General features: G+C 47.0%; 1 protein-coding gene across 1 annotated transcript in view; it reads left to right on the forward strand.

The window, feature by feature from the left end:
• The window catches only part of LOC144767556 (uncharacterized), a 107086-nt gene extending 95750 nt beyond the window's left edge, over nucleotides 1–11336 (forward strand). Inside the window, exon 3 of the mRNA XM_078650984.1 lies at nucleotides 9241–11336. Coding sequence (XP_078507110.1) covers nucleotides 9241–9908 — 668 coding nt within the window. The 3' untranslated portion in view covers nucleotides 9909–11336. The remainder of the gene's footprint in view (nucleotides 1–9240) is intronic.
• The last annotated feature ends 9121 nt before the right edge of the window (nucleotides 11337–20457 follow it).

The following is a 20457-nucleotide window of genomic DNA, read 5'->3' on the forward strand; positions in this document are numbered from 1 at the left end:
ATGGTCAACAAATAGGTGGTTCCAAACCTGAACCTTTAATTGCTAATTTGCCTGGTAGAATAATCGATTTAATGAAAACCTTGATGCCAGCATTGCGCGTTAACTGGGACAAATTGTCCGCGTGCAAACAAAAGAAAGACGAAAGCGTCTCCGACTTTTTCACAAGATTCGAAGAGACTTTTGTGGATCATAGTGGTCAGGATATGAGCACAGAAGGAGGCCAGAGATTATTTGTTGATAAATTCGTGCACAATCTGTTGCCAGAACTTAGTAGTAAATTAAAGAATTCTGAAAGTGCGTGGGCTGTCTCTACGACTGCGCAAATACTTGCGACTGCCCAGTACTATGAAAATAGGGATAAAGAAGAAAAGGAAAAATCAGATAAAAAGACGAAAGATTTAAAAACTAAAGTACTTTTACAGCAAGCTTATCCGCCTCGCACGAATCAGACTAATATGCAGCAAGGGTCATATCAAAGAACGGAATATAATTTTCAAAGACCACAATACCAATGGAATCAATGTGCTTATTGCAAAGTGGAAGGTCATTACAAAAATGAGTGTCCAGTTCGGGCACAAAATAATGCTGCGGCAGCTCAGAGAGGTCGTGGTAGTTCTATGCAAAACTCTAGAGGTCGAGGACGAGGTGCTATGCCTCCACAGACAAGTGATCGCCCCTCTAATTATTTCGACCAGCGAAATGGACAATCTGCCCAACAGATTAGGTCTCCACAATATCATGTGGAAGACTATTATGAAGCTAGTGAGGAAGGTCAGCAAAGCGAGTACTAGGACAGCCATGGACAAAGAGAGGGAGTAGTATCAGTACCAGTAGATCAGAGTGGGCCTTATGTCGCAGTAGCAACATCAGGTATAGTCGAACCGTTTCTGTTGGATACTGGTGCAGCAAAAAGTTCTATCATACATGCGAAACTCCCTGGCGCACCTTTGTCTGGCTCAACAAACGTTTCAGTAGGTTTTTCGGGCGCCCCTGTTCACAACCCTGTTTCTGGTCCTTTGTCTATTTCTGTTGGACCCCGTCAATTGAAAGCACCCCTGATTTTGACGACAGGTTGTAACGAAAATCTGCTTGGTTTAGACTTGTTAAAACGCCTGTACGCGACATTGTACTGTTCTCCAGCAGGAGTACAACTTACGTTGGGTAAAAGAATAATCTCCCCGATGTACTTGTCGATGGATGCGCTCCCACCAGAGCTGCGTTCACTCCCTGATACTCTTTGGGCGACTGGTCCTAATGATGTAGGTCTAATGGAAATTCCACCCTATGTAGTAACTTTGAAAGCAAATGTCAAACTTCCACAAATTCCACAATACAGAATCTCTAGTGAAGGTGAGCGTGCGCTCCTACTGATAGTACAAGACCTGATCAAGAAAGATGTTGTAGAAGAGACTAGAGGAAATGTCTGTAATAGTCCTGTACTGCCTATTTTGAAACGAACTGACCCAACAAAGCCTCCAGTATATAGGTTCGTAATTGATCTTAGAGAGGTTAATAAAATTGTGATCCCACAGTTTCCTGTGGTTCCAGACATTACTGCATTGTTAACGTTGATTCCTGCTACAGCAGCATGGTTTTCAGTTATCGACTTGAAAAATGCCTTTTTCAGCATTCCGATAGCCGAGGAAAGCAGAGATATCTTCGGTTTCTCTCTAGGAGGACGAAGCTTTAGGTTTAAACGCGCTCCACAAGGCTATTGTGAAAGCCCATCCATTTACAGTCAAGCATTAAAAAGCCAGTTAGATTCCTTCGTACTTCCTCGTGGTTCTGCTTTAGTACAGTATGTCGATGATCTTCTAGTGGCTGCCGATGACAAGGAAACTTGCAAAACAGCTACGATTTCTTTATTGCATCACTTGTCAGATTTGAATCACAAGGTGTCACCTTCAAAAATGCAATACTGCTGCCAAGAAGTGACCTACCTAGGTCATCTCTTGTCAAAGGAGGGAAGGAAGTTGACCCCAGAGAGAATAAAAGCAATTACACAGATGAATGTTCCTAGCACGCAGAGAGAAGTACGTGCCTTTTTAGGTATTACCTCATATTGTAGGCAATGGATCCCGAATTTTTCTCTTCTAGCAAAACCATTGGTAGCCTTGACTGGGAAAGGTGTTCCGAGTCCGGTACCATGGTCTGCTGAATGTCAGCAGAGTTTTTCTGAGTTACGAAATGCACTGTGTTCAGCACCTGTATTGGGTACACCCGACTACAGTAAGCCATTCACGCTCTATGTCCACGAGAGAGAAGGTTGTGCATTGAGTGTTTTGACGCAGAAATTTGGTGATAAACAACGCCCTTGTGCGTATTTTTCATCAACATTAGATCCAGTAGCTAGAGCATTGCCTAGTTGCTTGAGAGCTACAGCCGCAGCTGCAGCTTCCATTCGACAATCTGCTGGTTTAGTAATGAACAACATGCTAGTGGTTATGGTTCCTCATGCTGTGGATACACTCATGAACCGAACCAAGACGCAACACCTTACCAGTGCTAGATTATCAGGTTATGAACTGACACTGTTAGCTAGTCATATTCAGATCAAAAGATGCAATGTATTGAATCCAGCAACATTGTTGCCGACTAGCCAAGAGTCGAGTGATTCCGAACCACACGACTGTTGTTTCAAAACTGAGGAAGAAACAAAAGGACGAATTGATCTAAAAAACACTCCGTTGTCAGATCCAGATGGCACGTTGTATGTTGATGGGTCTTGCTTCAAATTGGAGAATGGTGATGTGACTGCTGCTTATGCAGTAACGACCTTGAGTACGATTGTGGAGACTGCAAGAGTGAGTCAGAATTCTGCCCAGGCTGCAGAATTGATCGCGCTAACAAGAGCGTGCGTTTTAGCTAAGGGAAAGAGAGTGAATGTGTTCACAGATAGTCAGTACGCGTTCGGCGTGGCCCATAGTTTTGGCCGTTTGTGGAAAGAGAGAGGTTTCATTACGTCCCATGGGACTAAGATTCAACATGGTCAGCTAGTTAATGACTTGTTGGAATCTCTAACCTTACCGACTGAAGTTGCGATTGTGAAATGCAGTGCTCATAAAGCAATCACGGATGATGTTGGTCGTGGGAATGCTTTTGCTGATGAGACTGCAAAACAGACAGCTAGAAATATGATGAGTAGAATGTATGTTGCAACGTCTGCAAGATGGATTTCTGAGTCTGGAATGTGTGAGGACACAGTGGAAAGCGTGAAGGAAATTCAGAAAGAGGCGACTGAGGAGGAAAAGCTTGCATGGAGAGAGAGCACGGGTAAATTGGACTCGAGTGGGTGTTGGATTGACTTGTCGGAACAACAGCGTTGGATGTTGCCTGATGCGTATGTGCTTGCAGTAGTAACGATGGCACATGGAACAGCGCACATCAGTTCAAAAGGGATTTGTAAGATGTTGGCTCCGGTCTGGAAGAATGATGGGATTAGTAAGTGTGCAGAGAGAGTGGTGAGAAATTGTATGGTATGCTTGATGCATAATCCTGGCAAGGGAATCCCCACACCTGCAGGTCACTTCGCTCCTCCTTCCTGCCCCTTTGAAGTGATCCAGCTAGACTTCATTCACATGGATCGTTGCAATAATCTGAAATACGTCCTAGTGGTAGTTTGTGCTTTCTCCAGATGGATCGAAGCATACCCACTGAAGGACAATACTGCCTTATCCACTGCCAAAATTCTTCTTAAAGAATACTTCCCCAGATACGGAATGCCACGGATTGTATGGTCAGATAACGGAAGTGAGTTCGTAGGGAAAGTTATGCAGAGTGTGTGTGCCGGCCTAGGGATTAGACAGAAGTTTCATAGTGCGAATCATCCCCAGTCCGCGGGTTTAGTCGAGGGTTACAATGGCACCCTTAAACTGAAACTTGCTAAGATACAAGCATCCACGGGTTTGTCCTGGCCAGACGCATTGCCTTTGGCTTTGCTATCAACAAGAGCAACCGTACATTCTAGAGTAGGGCTTAGTCCTTATGAAATAGTTTTTGGCCGTCCTGCAAATGTTTGGGGGGTACCTAGACCGAAAGAATTTAAGCAGCTGGAATACCCAATGTTAATTGATTACCTTTTCGACTTGACTGCTAAATTGAGTCTTATTCACCAACAGGTTTTCGATGCATTGCCAAAGCCACCGGAGAGTCCAGGCCATCAGCTGAAACCGGGTGATCAGGTGGTCATCAAAAATTTTGCAAGAACAAAAAATCTTCAGCCCAGATTCATTGGCCCTTTCCAAGTCCTGCTAGCAACGAGAACTGCTATTCGTGTGGCCGGAAGGAAAAACTGGATCCATACGACACATGCTAAACGTGTGCCTCTGCCACTTCCTTACGACAACTGGGTAAAGAAAGGAATCGGTACCTCTGAAACGGAACAAATCCCCAGGTTCATACCTTTCAGCGATGCAGAACTGATCACGGATTCACCAAATTCTGACTCTCCTCCTGAAACTGCTCTTTTGAACCCTGAACATTTGTCATCCACACCCAATGAACATTTGCCATCTGCGAACGTGAACATTGCAACGTCAGCTGAAAATACATTGTTTCCAGATCAGACAGCTCCTGCAAAACTGAGATACAACTTACGTTCTCGCAATATGGACAAATAAAAGCAGGAAACTGCCTATTTTCAGATTTGAATTTGCTATACATTGCCTCCAGCCAGGAAGTTTGCTAATACTTTCTTTTTGTTTTAAAATTGCCTTGCCGTCTGGGTAGCCGTAGGGTCGTGGCTGTGTGCCTAGTTGAATCTGCGGGGGTCAGACACAAGGTCGATCTTTCTGTTAGTTCTGGGAACTCCCAGGGCTGATAGAGGCATTTTCATCTACGTACACATCATCAGTGGTCGCGAACGGTCGTAGAAGATGGAGCTTCCTGAGCTACAACGAGAAAATGTAATTTATGTTCGCAGAAATAGAATGTACAGAATACTTCACAGCAAATGCTTTCTAATGCAATGTGCAGTTACATTTTTAATTGTTTTGATAACGTTGGTGGGTGGAATCGTCTTTGGTGTACATTTGATTTTTATGCCAGTAACTACAGTACCTTCCCTTGATCCTACTACTTCTACGGTTTCTTCTATGCATTCTTTTCACTCATTCCCTGAACACGAACAAGCTCGACGCTCAGAATTTATTAACAATACATTCGTACAGCTCTTGCATCAACACCAACTGGTAGTTAACACAACAGACTGCTGGGTGTGTGGCCTGATACCCCACACTATGGATAAAGGCATTCCCTATCTAGTCTTGCCTTTCAGCTACAATGGATCATTTCAGGCCTTTCAGACCATTTTTTCATATGCCCTTGAGACCTATCCTCCGCGTCCACCACGGTCCACTAAATACAACTCAGCCAACAAAGCTTTAGTCCAGGGAATTATTGACATGATTAAAGACGTCAATAATACTCCATCTTATCCTAGAGATGAATTACGGGTGTATTTGAGTTGGAACTCTACAGAGTATCGCCTTAGTTTGGGAGAAAGCAAGCGTAAAAGCTCCACTTCAGTTTGGGTCGTGCCTCACCGAGGTCAGGTCTGTTTGCAAGGAAATGGGAGAAATCTGAGAGCTCAGCTAGGGAGGAGTGAGTGCGTTGAGACTTACGTATTTCCGTCTAACTCCTCCCCTGCCTTTCTGACTGCTAGGGGTACCTACTTCATCTGTCAGGACAGAGCATATACATGGCTGCCTGCTGACTTTTCAGGTTCATGTTATATTGCTCGATTGTTACCCCCGACATACACTGCTTCTTCAGATTATCACAAAACCAGAGTAGCAAGAGGTGTCTTCAGCAAGGAAGATACCGCTGGTCAAGAAGCTGGAGACTTTTTCAAAGGTTTCCTTCCGTTTTGGGGGCCTATGGCCAATAGTAGAAATCTACGTCAACTAACACGGGTAGTTGAATCTACTATTACAGAAACTGCTGGTGCCCTTAGTAACTTAACAGCTGAGCTTCAGGCGGATCGTCTCATGACGTTGCAGAACCGTATGGTTCTAGACGTAATACTTGCAGATCGAGGTGGGGTATGCAGAATGATCCAATCGAGCTGCTGTGTCTTTATTCCAAATAATGCTCCAACAGTCTATGAAGCAATCTCTAAGCTACACAAGATTTCCGACTCTATACACGTAGATAAGGGAAACTGGTCCTTCATGGAGTGGTTTTGGACTCTGGTATCAGCGTGGGGATGGAAGGTTCTGATGGTCATTGGTGTCATCCTAGTATTTCTGTTCTCGTGCTGTCTTATTATCCAATGTGGTCCCGCTCTGTGTAGTCTCTGTGCTGCAACCTGTTTCAGAAAACCACCTGCATTAGGAGAAAAGGCACGAGACAGGATGATGACGCAACAACATGTTGCTGACCTAATGAGCATAGAATTAGACTCTGATATAGACTGAGTAATTGCCTATGCAAGGGCAAAAGGAGGGTCTGAGGTTCCGTGACGATTTTACTCGTGTTTGTAAACATTGTCGTAAATACATAATTTCGGTATCAGTGAACCGCAAATGATCCATTTAGTATATCCTGGTGTTTTCGCTATGCTACGAGCAAGAGCACTCCTGTTACCAACACATTTGTGATTTACCCATGACATCCATCTTAGAACACGGAAGCCATTTTGTATTCCTTGCCCTCACATAGTCAATGGACACGCAATGACCTCTTTTTATTTAAGGACACGTAGGCCTTAACCGGCGATTCACCTTGCTAGTGACACGTGCACCTTAGGCCAGCAACGCTGTGGCAGCATGACTCGGCAAGAGCTGCCTCCCCAGCCTGAGGCCAGTCCTGCTATACTGGTTCTTGTGTTCGTTGGCCTGATCATGATTAGGCGGCCGAAGCTGGTAACCGTGCCCATTTACGACCGACAAACACCTCTTATCCTGTCTTTCTATCTTCTGCACCTGGCTCTGCTCCTTTCCTTCTGGGCCTTTATTAGGGGGAGGTAACGAAATTTACGATGAGGCGGTCCGGGTCTTGAATGAAGAATTGACATGGGATTATGATGGACTAGTGGGAACCCCTCATTCGTAATGTTTTGACATCAGATACTGTTGACGATTCCTGTGCAACGCCAAATATTTATTGTTTAAGACACGAATGTTTAGAACTGTGGTAACATGTAAAGAATTTGCCTGAAGCCCAATATTTAGTATATAAGGAGCAACCCTCTTTGTACAAACAGGCTCCTAGATACTGCCCATGTGTAGTTTCTGTGACTTCTGTGTCCCTGCAGTAATAAACCTTTGGTCTTTGACGCCACCATCGAGAAGCCCGTGTTTCTGTTTGATTTGTGCACCGAGACAGGTGGAACTCCGGGGTCTTCGGGTGTTATCCCTGACACCTCTGGACGGAACCAAAAAGTCCAGAACTCCAACGGAGACGGCTCTCCTCGAGATCACTGATGCCATTCGTGAGATACTGGACGGAGGGGGATAAGCCATCTTGGTCATGCTGGACTTGTCGGCGGCTTTCGACACCGTGCCCCATGCCGGTCTCCTTTTAAGACTCTGGGAGATAGGCTTCCGTGGGACGGTGTTGAATTGGTTTAAGTCTTTTCTGACCAACCGCCGGCAAGTGGTCTGGGCACCTCCGTTCTCCGCCGAAATGCCGCCGCTCGAGGTGGGGGTTCCTCAGGGGTCCATCCTGAGCCCCACCCTTTTCAATATCTATATGGCCCCTCTTGCGGCGGTGGCGGAGTCTTTTGGTGCCCAGATCATCTCCTATGCGGATGATACCCAGCTTCTTTTTTCGTGTGGCAAGGGGGAAGATTTCGACGGCGGGCGGATTCAGGAATGCCTCGAAGCCGTCTTTGAGTGGTTTCAGGGACACAGTCTGAAGTGCAACTCAGACAAGTCTGAGTTGCTCTTCTTCGGCTGCCCGCCCGATCCGGCCTGGAAGTCATGGTGGCCGTGTGATATGTCTCCACTTAGCACTGTTTCAGTAAAGGCGAAGAATCTTGGCTTCTTGTGTGATGTCGACCTTTCCCTGAGACCTCAGATCATCGGGCTGACGGGGAAATGTTTCGGCATCCTCAAGATGCTACGGAAATTTCTCCCTTTGCTGTCCCTTCACCACAAAAGAATTACGGTGCAGGCCCTGATAGGATCACGTCTCGATTACGTGAACGCTCTCTATTTGGGCCTTCCTAAATATCTGATGTCTGCAGGTTGTGCAGAATTCGGCGGCCCGGAGGGCGCGGGCTTCGGAGCTTTTGGAGCAACTCCATTGGCTTCCGATTGCCAAGAGAGTCACGTTTAAGACCCTGACTCTGGCTTTTAAGGCGCTCCACCGAATTGGTCCTAACTATCTCCGTAAGCGGATCGCCCTCTATGTCCCTAGAAGAGCTCTCAGGTCTGCCTTTGAGGCCAAAGCCGTGGTTCCTTCCATCAGGCGCTCTCGAATCGGAGGTCGCTCCTTTCGGTACCTTGCGCCTCGGTGCTGGAACGATCTCCCTCGATCTTTAAGATTGATGACCAATCTGTTAGCCTTTAGAAAGGAGCTAAAGACCTGGCTTTTCACTCTGTAATTTCTGTCTTTTCTGGAGCACTGTTATGCTGTACCTCTCCTTGTTTCACTCTTCGCCAAAGCGCCGGGACACTCCTCGGAGTAGCCGTGCGCTATAGAAGAGCCAATTTAACATAACATAACATAACATAACAACTAACTAAAGGTACCAAAGCCAAGGTTGGCTAGGCAACTGTGCGTTCAGGCCATGTGGAAACACTTGATATTCTCACAACCTGTGATGTGCCACAGCTTGCTGCAAATGGAAAATGTTACTCACTTGCAAATACTATCAGTTTGTCATGTTGCAGGCTCACATGCATCACCCACTTGCTGTATGGTTGGAAAGTATATAGGGTACTCAGATTAAGCAGTTTATTTTTTTTATTTTACACATATAAGCAGTTGTACTCCGATGGATTTTAATTGGAGTCTGCGCACTGATTCATTATGCCTTTCTGGTATGGGATTACGAGTTGTTCTCCAGATCAAAATTTCAAACTTAAATTAATTATTTTTAGTAGTCAGAACCCAACCCATGAGTGGTCACCATATGTGAACTGTAGAACTACAAGCAGCAAATGATTGTTTACAGGTAGTAACATTTTCCTTCCTTCCTAGATATTACTGTCTACCTTTCTCATATTATAACCGTGCATTTCTTTCAAGAAATATTTCCCATGTATAATTCTCAGTGTTCATTTCATTCTGCAGCACAGCAGTCGCAGACAAAAAGTATGAATGGGAAAGAAAAACATAAAGCTTCTGGAGGAAGGAAGCATTTTGCTTATAAAATGAATGAAAGAAAACACCAAGGAATACAGAGGAGGGAGAATTTTAACAATAAAACACTACTTGCAAGGCAGAAAAGAATACGCACCGGCCTAAGAGCTTATGCCTGTGCTGAGTGTAAGAAGACATTTACTGGAAAGACGCATCTTTTACTGCACGAGCAAACACACACAGATCGGTATCCCTACACTGAGCATGAAATGAGGTTTGCTGATAAGGCAACACATGAAAAAACTCACAGTGCAGAGCGGCCCTTTCACTGCAATATCTGTGAGAAAAGTTTTACTCACAAGGGAAATCTTCTACAACATCAAAGCGTACACACAGGAGAGAAGCCTTATCACTGCACTGTGTGTTCCAAACCCTTTTCTCAGAAAGCACACCTTAAACAGCATCAAAGCGTACACACCGGGGAGAGGCCTTATCACTGCACTGTGTGTTCCAAGAGATTTTCTCAGAAGGCGACCCTTGTACGCCATCAAAGCGTACACACAGGAGAGAGGCCTTATCACTGCACTGTGTGTAGCAAGAGCTTTGATCAGAAGGCAAGCCTTGTACGCCATCAAAGAACACACAGGCGACGGCCATGACGCCGCATGGGATATGGAAACCAAAGGTGGTGCTCAGCAACCTCAAGTAACACATACAAGATGGAAGCCTTCTTGAAGCACTGCCAAAAAACCTTCATTTAAAAAAAGAAATCTGATCTTTTACATCATCTAAGACTCTACAGCTAAAGTTAGACCGCCTATGACATCTAACAATCCTTCCGGGCTGAGATCCTCCCTTTCCTCTGAATGTCAGAAGAGCTTTGAGTTAAAGGACAAACTGTTACGTTCGCAGCATCTCCAAACAGAATGTAGGTTCTTCAACGTCACTAACGTCACTTCACCAAGCAACGAACTTCACAGAGGCTGCTTCACTGATTTTGAAAGACCTGAGCGCATGGGAAAAAGAAACTGAGAGAAGAAATAGGAATCAAAAACCACTTGAGGACAAAAAATATAAACTCCTTTCATCACTAAAGCAGGAACATCTACTCCAGTATTTTCAGACCGGCTTTGGAAATATTCTGTACAACCCATCCAGGCTGAGAGATCAAAAGAGGATTCATGGCTGTCCAGATTCTAACAACTTACAAAGGTGTCACCACCCATATAATTCTGCAGTTTCAACTGCCAAGACCGTGACACAATTCACAATGTTTTGAGATGGTTTATTCTGGTGAGAATTTTCTTTTTTTTGATAATCAATGTTATTATCATTTTGAAAGAAAAAAAAAAAAGACAGCATACATCTTACACAGTAAAGCCAATTCCATCTCCAACAGACAGTAAAAAAAACACGGTGTGGGTAGGAGTATTTATGCAAGCCACCCAAGCTGAAAAGCAGCTCCCTGTTACATGGGAGAGCCAAAGCTGGCAATTTAAAACAGTAGGTTCAGCCATTTGCCCCAAACCCTATGGCACCTCGTGGGACAACCATGTTCCTCCTGGGCCACGCACCAACCCACTCCCTGGTGCGACTTTCGCAGGGTAGTGGGGATGGGGTGGGCGTAGGCTGCTGCAATATTTCAATTAGCCACAGAGACCGCCGTTCCCTGAAAATGTTTGTCCGCTCTAGAGCCGTCCAAACCTTCAAATACACCCAGGAGAAGATGTAAGGGATCGTGTGGAACCTGCCAACCCAAGGTCTGTGTGAGCTCAGATTTCACCTCGGACCAGAAGTGGTCAAGGCCTGGGCAAAACAAACCATATGGTAGAAGTCGGCCGGAGTGTGGCCTCTATTTTGGTCAGAATTAAATACCCAAAAACTAACGTTCCCATACATTACAAAACAAAGCAGATTGTCTGATAAAGACACTGTAAGAAGTATTTCATCTCATTTTGTGATGTGTTTTGTGAGGTCAGTTGTGTCCTGTTCTAGTGTGAGGGGTGAGATTAACAACTAGACAAAGGACACTGCCGCAGTGAGCTGTTTGCCAAGAATGTCTTATTTTACGCAATAAATCTTTGCTGATAAACCTATTTGCCTGCCTGTTCCGTGTGGTGATGAGACTGTAGATACTTCAAACTCATCAGTACGTTCAGAGTGTCTGTTTTCTATCTTGGTGATTAGTATGTCACGGAAGACATACTAATCACCACCAGCCCCACAGATGTGAGGCATTCCAGTGTGTGTTTTGCTCCATCACTGTGTTTGTTAGAGTAGTGCAAGCGTTACAAGTACAATTTGCACTGTTGATGTTTCAGAAGACAACTTTTGAAGTTTAAAAGTGTAATTGCTTTGAGAACACCTTTGTCCCTTGGACCTTTTCCTTCACTGAGCGTATTGGTTGGCTTAAAATAGTCAGATTACTCTGGACCCTGTGCCATCTGTGAGCGCAGAAGGTGTGACTCCAAACTATTATATCGAAGCAACAGCACCAGTGTATTAAGTCTTGAATCATCCTGGTGAATGTTGTGTCCCCCCCACAAGATCCAACCATAGTCATCAGTGACCATGAAGCAAAGGACAGACAGATGGCTGGTGTGAGGCTGCTCTGGGGTCACTCAGATGCCAGTGCCCATGTTGCCACCCCTATCCCCGACAGTGTATAACATCTACGTCTCTGCTTGGGCCACACTTATCAGGAGGCATGGATTTGCCCGGGTATCATATGCTGATGATTCTCAGCTTGTTATCTTTATCTTCAATCAGCCTGAGGCCACAGCCGCCAGGTTTCATGCTTGTCTCACTGAGATCATGTCCTGGATGAACCATAGCTTCCTGAAAATGAACACTGACAAAACGGAGGTGATAGAGTTTGGCCCTGGCCGGTGCATGTGGAATGACTCCTAGTGGCCGGTTGAGGCCGGGGAATGCCCGTGTCCTGTCCCCTCGGAGTCATCTTCGATGACCAGTTTAATTTTTCTGCCCAGGTAAACAGTCTCACTTCCTCCTGCTTCATTTTACTAAAATCCTTGAGAAAAATCTTCCCTTTTCTCTCACAAGAATTGCAAAAGACGCTGGAGGTGGCGCTCTTCCTGTCTAAACTGGACTATTGCAATGCCCTTTTTTTGGGCATTGATAAGACCCAGCTGAGAAAACTGCAGTCTCTACAGAACACTGCAGCAAGATTACTTCTAAACTATCCTAAAGGACAATCAACCTCAGCAGGAATTAAGTCACTGCACTGGCTTCCCATCCAGCAGCGGGTGGAATTTAAGGCCTTATGCCTGGTGCACAAAGCACTTTATGGTGACGATGCTGAGGATCTAAAAAAAAAATTCCTACCTTATAACCCCCCAAGTGCCCTTAGATCTGCTAATTTGGGCCTTATCCAGATTGCTAAAATCAGACGGGCAAGATGGGATGGCATGACTTTATCAAGTTGTGCATCAAAGTTATGGAACAAAATGCCTATGGCCATAACATTTTAATCTAATCAGCAGGTCTTTAGGAAGGACTTGAAAACATGGCTGTTCACTTCCACATAGTCCCCCGGTAACACAGGCCATACTTCCATTCTACAGACGCCACGACAATCGAGCGCTCAATAAACATATGTCCTATCCTATCCTATTTGGGCAAGTGCTGGAGCTTGCTGTGGCTGGTAGCAAGCCCTGGATCTGCAGTGACGTGTGGATCTCTAGGAATGAACTAAGTAGCAATGGTGGCATGTATGTGTGTGCAATGATGAGACGCCCTGGGGGCTAAGTGAATGATGAGACTAGGAATTGGGGGCCTCAGCTGAAGCTGTGATACCGGATTATTAACAAGAGCAAGCCAGCGGGTCACAAGATTGTTACAGCTGCGTTGGCACATTTACGGCATATCAGCCAGACATAAAACTTGATTTGGCTTACATAGGCTCTGAAAGTACAAGTTACTAGCATATTAGACTCAAAATTAATTTACTAAAACACAGTGATTTTTTGGCACCAGATGTTTGTCCCGTGCAGTGAAATCAGTGCGAATAGCTCCACGCACAGTGCAAGAGGGCGCTGCATCTTTCCGCCGCTTGAGTAGAAGTTCTATTAGAGCGGCAGCTTCCTCAACGTGAATGGAAGGTTTCTCGACATGAGTGCGAGTGCCCATCCCCTGGCAGCCGCGTTGAGAAATCTGGCTGGGAGATGGCCTAGTGCTGGATTTTCCTTGCTCACGCTCGCCAAATTAATGTTGGTGAGCACAAGCAAGGAAATGTTTTTCTGAACTCCGAGTGCTCTGCGGAGTGCGAAAAACTCCACAAAGTCTACGAACGGAGCGGAGTTCACCGCCCAGACCTAATGTTTATGTATCTGTATATAAGTGTTGAGAGAAATTTTATTTGAGCTATCACGTCAAGAATTGCAAATTTTATTAAGGACATATTGGTGGGAATAATGCTTTTTTTTCTATTACCGAATTTTCACAGCAACCAATCAACAGTACACTTAAAAACTACATTTCCCATGATGTCAGTAACCACAGTCCACACAGTCCATTATGCTCAGGTATGGCCAGCACCATCTTACTGCCTCGTATTTGAGTATGCTCAGTTTCAAACAGTTCAACCACAATATCCCGGTCCTAGATGGGATTACCTTCTTTGTCTAACCTGGAACACTGCAATAGTTGTATAATCGTCACTCAGCTGAAGAGCTGTTAAGCTCCAACTTGAAGCCTGTTACCTTGTCTAGTATCCAGGTGTCTTGAGACAACATGTCCCAGTTGTTAAAGAAATATCTCATTTTTCCCGCCACCCAAATGTTATTTGACATGGAATGATCTATACCCTGAAAAATAAGCATGGAGGGAGGTCTCGCTCTGGGCGGTCCCCCCTTAATTGAATTATTGTAGTCCTTCTCATTGGTAAGGGCATCAGGGGCCGAGCACCCTAGTACTTGTCAGCTACTCTCTGTAGACAAATAGTTTTGATCTTGCTGGAGCAAACTCTGGCCTCATTTACAAGAGGCCTGCCCAGCTGGAGCGTCACTTTGCTTTTAAAGCTCGTGTGGTGCAGGCCTCTGAAGCATATCTACAAGGCGACGCAAAACACTTCATGGCTGCCCAAAGCGCTGCGTTGGCTTACTCCGCATCAAGGAGGTGTTCCATGAGTGTTGATGTGGGTGGTCCCACGAAACACCCATTTATTTTGACACCGCCCCAGATTTAGACACTCAAGTAAACCTGGGGCAATGCCAAAACCTTACACCTTACACGGCCCCTAAGCAGGCATAATGAGGAGAAATGTTTTCATTTCTCCTCTTTTATTCCTCTTTCCATGTGTGCCACGTTCTTCAGCAGACATAGCAGTGCACCATGGTGCAACAGTGTCTGTGTTGGTGCTCGGCTGCAAAATGTGCGCATGAAAGGACAGTAATGCACTGTGTCCTGTAAGGTGCCTTCCTGGCCTTTCGATTGACGCAGAGCAGTGCACCACAAAAGACTTGCAATGCTGCTGTATGCCAATTCTTGGTAAATGAGGCCCTCAGTGTATCCCGATCAGTGTATGAGGTGATATTGAACGTGTCTTGTTGGTCTAATTATCACAGCTCGGCCATGGGCTTATCGCTCGTGCAAAGCAGAGTGGGCACACTGGGGCGCGTGCATCAAAGCAGGCAGTAGAAGACTGCGGTCCTCCGATCAGAGAGGGTGCAGTCTGACCCAAATCAACTGCTCCACAGATGAAAACGCTGTGGCAATTTCCCACCAATCGCATCGCTCGGCAGACAAGTGTAGCAGCTTCTCTTTCAATTACATTAACAATCAAATAAAAGAATCAATCAAGAAGCAAATACACCGTACATAAGCATATATGAGAAGATCTGACCACAACCAGATATATGAATGATAACTGTAGGAAACTGGCTCTTTATATAGTATACCAAAAATAGGTATACTGTGCATGGAGCCCAGGGGTTCCCTTATGAGTGGGCGGGGTTTGCTTTAGCAATCTCAAGTTGCTCTTCTACGGAGTAGTGAGGTCGAGCAGCTTTAGGCTTATCAGAGAGTAGTGTCAAACATCTGCGATACACACAGAGTCAATAAATGGTACAGACGACTCAATAAGGAGAGCCACGCCAATTTATAAAAATAACACATATCGATATATATTTAGGCACCAGAATCAATACGGTCAGGTAACAGTGCAATTTTCATAAGTGTCAATGCTATCCTATGGAGGATAAACAAATGCTGCATACAAGTTCTTTACAGCGCCTCACCGGATCACTCTCTTGGTCTTAAGGTGAGTATGGGGCAAGGTCCAAGGCAGCATCAACAGGTCACCCCCAGGGGTTCTAGGGCGGCAGTGTGCAGTGGTGCAATTCAGCATCTGTTGCCCAATGTTAATCTACGGGGATCGGTCCGGAGTCCTCTCAGTCCTGTTTGGGTGCCTGCAGGATGCAGGGAAGCAGCTCTGCTGCTCCATGGGCGATCCTGGTTCATGGGTGAAGTGCTGGCACTTCTCTCATGCTTCTGCAGACACGGCAGCTGCAGGACAAGTTGTCTTTGTCGCAGTTGTCAAGGACAGCAATCCGGTTGGCACCAAGTCAATTAGTGTCTTCTGTTCCTTCTTGCAATTCTTCACAACCGTCTTCTTGTTTCAGGTCATCCGGATCTTATTTCATGGTGCCAGGGGCTCCCCTAAATACTGGATTTAGGGGAGTGAAGTGTAGTAGCCAAAGAGTCCTGAGAGAAGTGGGCATAACTCTGTCCCAGAATTCCTAATTCTTTCATCACAAAGATGACTCTGAGATTTCACGTTCACTCAGGTAGCCCATCTTAGGGACGGAACTATCCTGAAGGTGAACACACCTGTCTGACTACAGATTTTCCCTCCTTGTCCAGGCGCCGAGCAGACCCTGGCCAAGAGGGATCAGCATCCTCTCCTGTGAGCGAAGCCAGGTTCCCAAAGGCGGTGGGCTCTTGGAAGCTCCCTGCCTTGGAATGCTAATTCACATGTCATCCTGTGGGAGGGGTTGTAAACACCCTCTGCCTGAGCGGGCTTTGTTTTGGACCAACTGAGAGAAACCCCCTCACCCTTGGGTGCCAGAACCTGGTCTGTGGTGGCAGGCTGGCTAGGACCAGTCAGCATACCACACTGGTAGTTGGTAGGTTTCTAAGGTGCCCTCTGGGTGCATGTATTAATAAATCACCACTGGAATCAGAGTGGGCGTATTAATACGAGATGTTTGATACCATCATGTAGTTGGGGAACTTGATTTCACCAGTGTTCTTCACATGTACTTAAAACAGCTTCCCTATTCACTTTTACTGGCAGTAATGCAATTGACCAATGCCAAATTTCGGTGTTTGCAAATGCGAATTTGCAAAATGGTATGTATAAAGGAAAATCTGGTGCAAAATAAGGAATCGCAAAAAAAAAAATGGTTACTAATATATAGTATATAAATCTGACTTTTGAGATTACTGCATTATGATTGTCAGCTGTGAAAATTCAGTAAAAAAAAAAGAAAAACATCAATCAATCAATCAGAATACTTGTAAAGCGCCCTACTTACCCATGAGGGTCTCAAGGCGCTGAGGGGAGGCTGCCGCTACTGCTTGAATAGCCAGGTCTTGAGGAGCTTTCTGAAGGTGAGCAGGTCTTGGGTCTACCGCAGCTGGGCCAGGAGGGTGTTCTAGGTCTTGGTGGCGAGGAAGGAGAAGGATCTGCCACCAGAAGTTGTTCGTTGGATGCGGGTGGACGGCGGCAAGGGCGAGGCTGGCGGGTGGGGGTGTAGAAGCTGAGTCTGCTGTTCAGGTAGGCTAGTCCGGTGTTGTGGAGTGCTTTGTGTGCATTGGTGAGGAACTTGAAGGTGATTCTTTTGTCGATGGGGAGCCAGTGCAGGTTTCGTAGGTGGGGGTTGATGTGGCTGCGACGAGGGATTTTGAGGATCAGGCGGGCGATTGCGTTTTGGATGCGTTGCAGTCGTTGTAGGTGTTTGGCCGGGATTCCTGCGTTTTGCCATAGTCTAGCCTGATGCTGATGACGGCTTGGGTCACTGTTCTGGTTTCGGACGGGATCCACTTGTAGACCCTGCGGAGCATGTGGAGGGTATTGTAGCAGGAGGAGGAGATGGCGTTGACCTGCTACGACATGGAGAGGGAGGAGTCGAGGATGAATCCTAGGTTGCGTGCGTGGTCTGTGGGTGACGGTGGCATTCCCAGTGTGGTCAGCCACCAGGAGTCGTCCCAGGCAGAGGGGGTTAGTTCAAGGATGAGGACCTCCGTCTTGTCCGAGTTGAGTTTCAGACGGCTGCTCTTCATCCATTCGGCAACAGCCGTCATTCCCGCGTGGAGGTTTGTTTTGGCGGTGTGCGGGTCATTGGTAAGGGAGAGGATGAGCTGGGTGTCATCGGCGTAGGAGATGATGATCAGGTCATGCTGGCGGGCTACTTGCGCGACGGGGCCATGTAGACGTTGAACAGGGTCGGGCTGAGGGATGAGCCCTGGGGTACGCCGCAGATGATGTTGGTGGCTTCGGATCGGAAGGGTGGAAGGTGGACTCTCTGTGTTCTGCCGGAGAGGAAGGATGTGGTCCAGTCCAGGGCCTTTTCCTGGATTCCGGCTTCTTGGAGGCATGTCTTTGGTATGCGGTGGCAGACCGTGTCGAAGGCGGCTGATAGGTCCAGGAGGATGAGGTCTGATGTTTCGCCGTTGTCTAGTTGGTGCTTGATGTCGTCTGTGGCGGCGATGAGTGCGGTTTTGGTGCTGTGGTTATGTCTGAATCCGGACTGGGACGGGTCTAAGATATTTTTGTGCTCGAGATGGTGGGCTAGTTGCATGTTGGCGATTTTCTCGATGACCTTCGCCGGGGAGGGGAGCAGAGAGATGGGCCGGACGTTCTTGAGGTCCTTGGGGTCTGCCTTGGGGTTCTTGAGGAGGGCGTTGATTCATGCATGTTTCCAGCTTTCTGGGAATGTCGCTGCCTCGAAGGAGATGTTGATGATCTACCGTAGTTGGGGTGTGATGGTTGTGTCGGCTTTGTTGAATACGTGGTGTGGGCAGGGGTCAGACGGTGATCCTGAGTGGATAGAGTTCATGATCTTGTGTGTCTCGTCGTCGTTGACGTGGGACCAGGAGGTCAGGCGGTTGGTGCAGGTGGTGTTCGTGGGTGGGGGGGCGAGGTCTGCTGTGGTCGGGGCAGTCATGGGGTTGAAGCTGTCGTGGATGTCAGTGATCTTGCGATGGAAGAAGGTGTCCAGTGAGTCGCACAGATCTTGTGAGGGTGGGATGTCGTTGGTGTTGGCGCTGGGGTTGGAGAGTTCCTTCACGATACAGAATAGCTCTTTGGTAGAGAAGCAAAATTTGAGCCTCCGGGCCTCACATACAATATTGCTCTGAGGTTCCAAATGATCATTTTAGAACATTTCAAACACTAACTCTTACACTAACTATATAACCCAAACTCTTACACTATATAACGCTTACTTACACTAACTATCTAACCTATCTCTTGCACTAACTATCTAACCCTAACTCTTACACTAACTCTCTAACCCTAACTCTTACACTAACTGCACTCCATACACAGACACGCCATAGAGAACTGGGACCTGCTCAACACCCTCTCGCCAGATATCGCCTTCTTCACCGAAACATTGACCAATGTCTCCTCTGAAACTAACATCGCCACTGCCATCCCAGACGGATACAAAATCCAGAATAAGGACCTCCACCACCGCCCAGGAGGAGGACTCGCCCTCGAGCACAAGAGCTCCCTCTGACTCTTCATCTCCAGCACAAGCACCCCCCTCTCCAACAAAGAGCACCTCCACTTCCAGACCAGCCCCAGAACCACACTGCGCGGGACCCTCATCTACAGACCCCCGGGCCTCGCGCCTTCTCCGCCACCACCATTGCCGACTTTGTTGCACCCCACGCCATGGCCTACACGGAATACATGCTCATCGGACATCCGAAACTTCCACCTCGACAACCACAGCAACCTTGATTCCACCACCCTCCTTGACAACCTTGTCAACCTCAAACTGAAACAGCTCGTCACCACCCCCACCCACAGAGATGGACACATCCTCAACCCCATCTTCGCAGCAGGGACAAACATCCACTTCAGCCACGCCACACAACCCCTCCGGGCAGACCACCACTGTGTACACTTAAACTTAAGCACCATCACCGTACCCAAACCCGCCCCGTGCCTGCCATGAAGGAACTGGAGTAAGATCACAGAGGAACACCCCAGCACACCCTCCTCCATGACCCCCCTCTGTCACAACCGACGCCAACTCCGCAGCCAAAGAACTACACAGCTGGATTACCAGCTGCGCAGTCAAGCTCACACTCCTCCGCCACCCTGTCAAACAACGCCCCCTGAAAGCCGCCTGGTTCACCTTCCACCTCCAAAAAGCCAGGCGCTACTGCAGATGCCTAGAGAACCTATGGAGGAACAGGAAAACCACCAAGATCAGAACACCTACAGGAATGCCAGGACTGAATACCACCAGTGCATAAGAGCCACCAAACGGACCTTCATCAAGAACAAAATCCACACCAACACCAGTAACCCCAAAGAACTCTTCAACTTCATACAGCAATTCACCAAACCCTCCAGCGAAGCCATGGACTTCGCACCATCCCAGGACCTCTGCAACAAGCTCAGCTCCTACTTAAACCTGAAAATCAAGACCCTCTATGACAACATCAGCGAACGCACTCCAGACACCAACCCCCTCCCCACCACCAACAACCAGCCCACCATCCCCACCTGAACACCTGCCATCACCGAAGACACCTCCATGACCATGAAGAACACCTACTCAGGAGCCCCGACTTCCCCTACCTATTGAATATCTACCACAGAGCCGCCGCCACCATAGCCCCCGAGCTAGGCCGGACCTTTAGTGCCTCCTTTGAATCTGGCATCTTCCCCAACATCTGGAAGCAGGCAGAGGACAAGCCCCTCCTCAAGAAACCCTCGCCGACCCGGCGGACCTAATGAACTACTGGCCCATCTATCTCATTCCCTTCACAGCCAAAATTACAGTGATATTCATCAATGCCCAACTGACCACCTTAATCGAAGAGAACGCCATCGCCGACTCCTCCCAGTCCGGATTTTGCATCAACCACAGCACGAGACTGCCCTCTTTGCCGCCACCGGCAACTTCCGCATGCTACTCGACCAAGGCCACACTGCGGCCCTCATCC

This window comes from Lissotriton helveticus, chromosome 1_1 (genome assembly GCF_964261635.1).
Source record: "Lissotriton helveticus chromosome 1_1, aLisHel1.1, whole genome shotgun sequence".
Classification (NCBI taxonomy): Eukaryota; Metazoa; Chordata; class Amphibia; order Caudata; family Salamandridae; genus Lissotriton; species Lissotriton helveticus.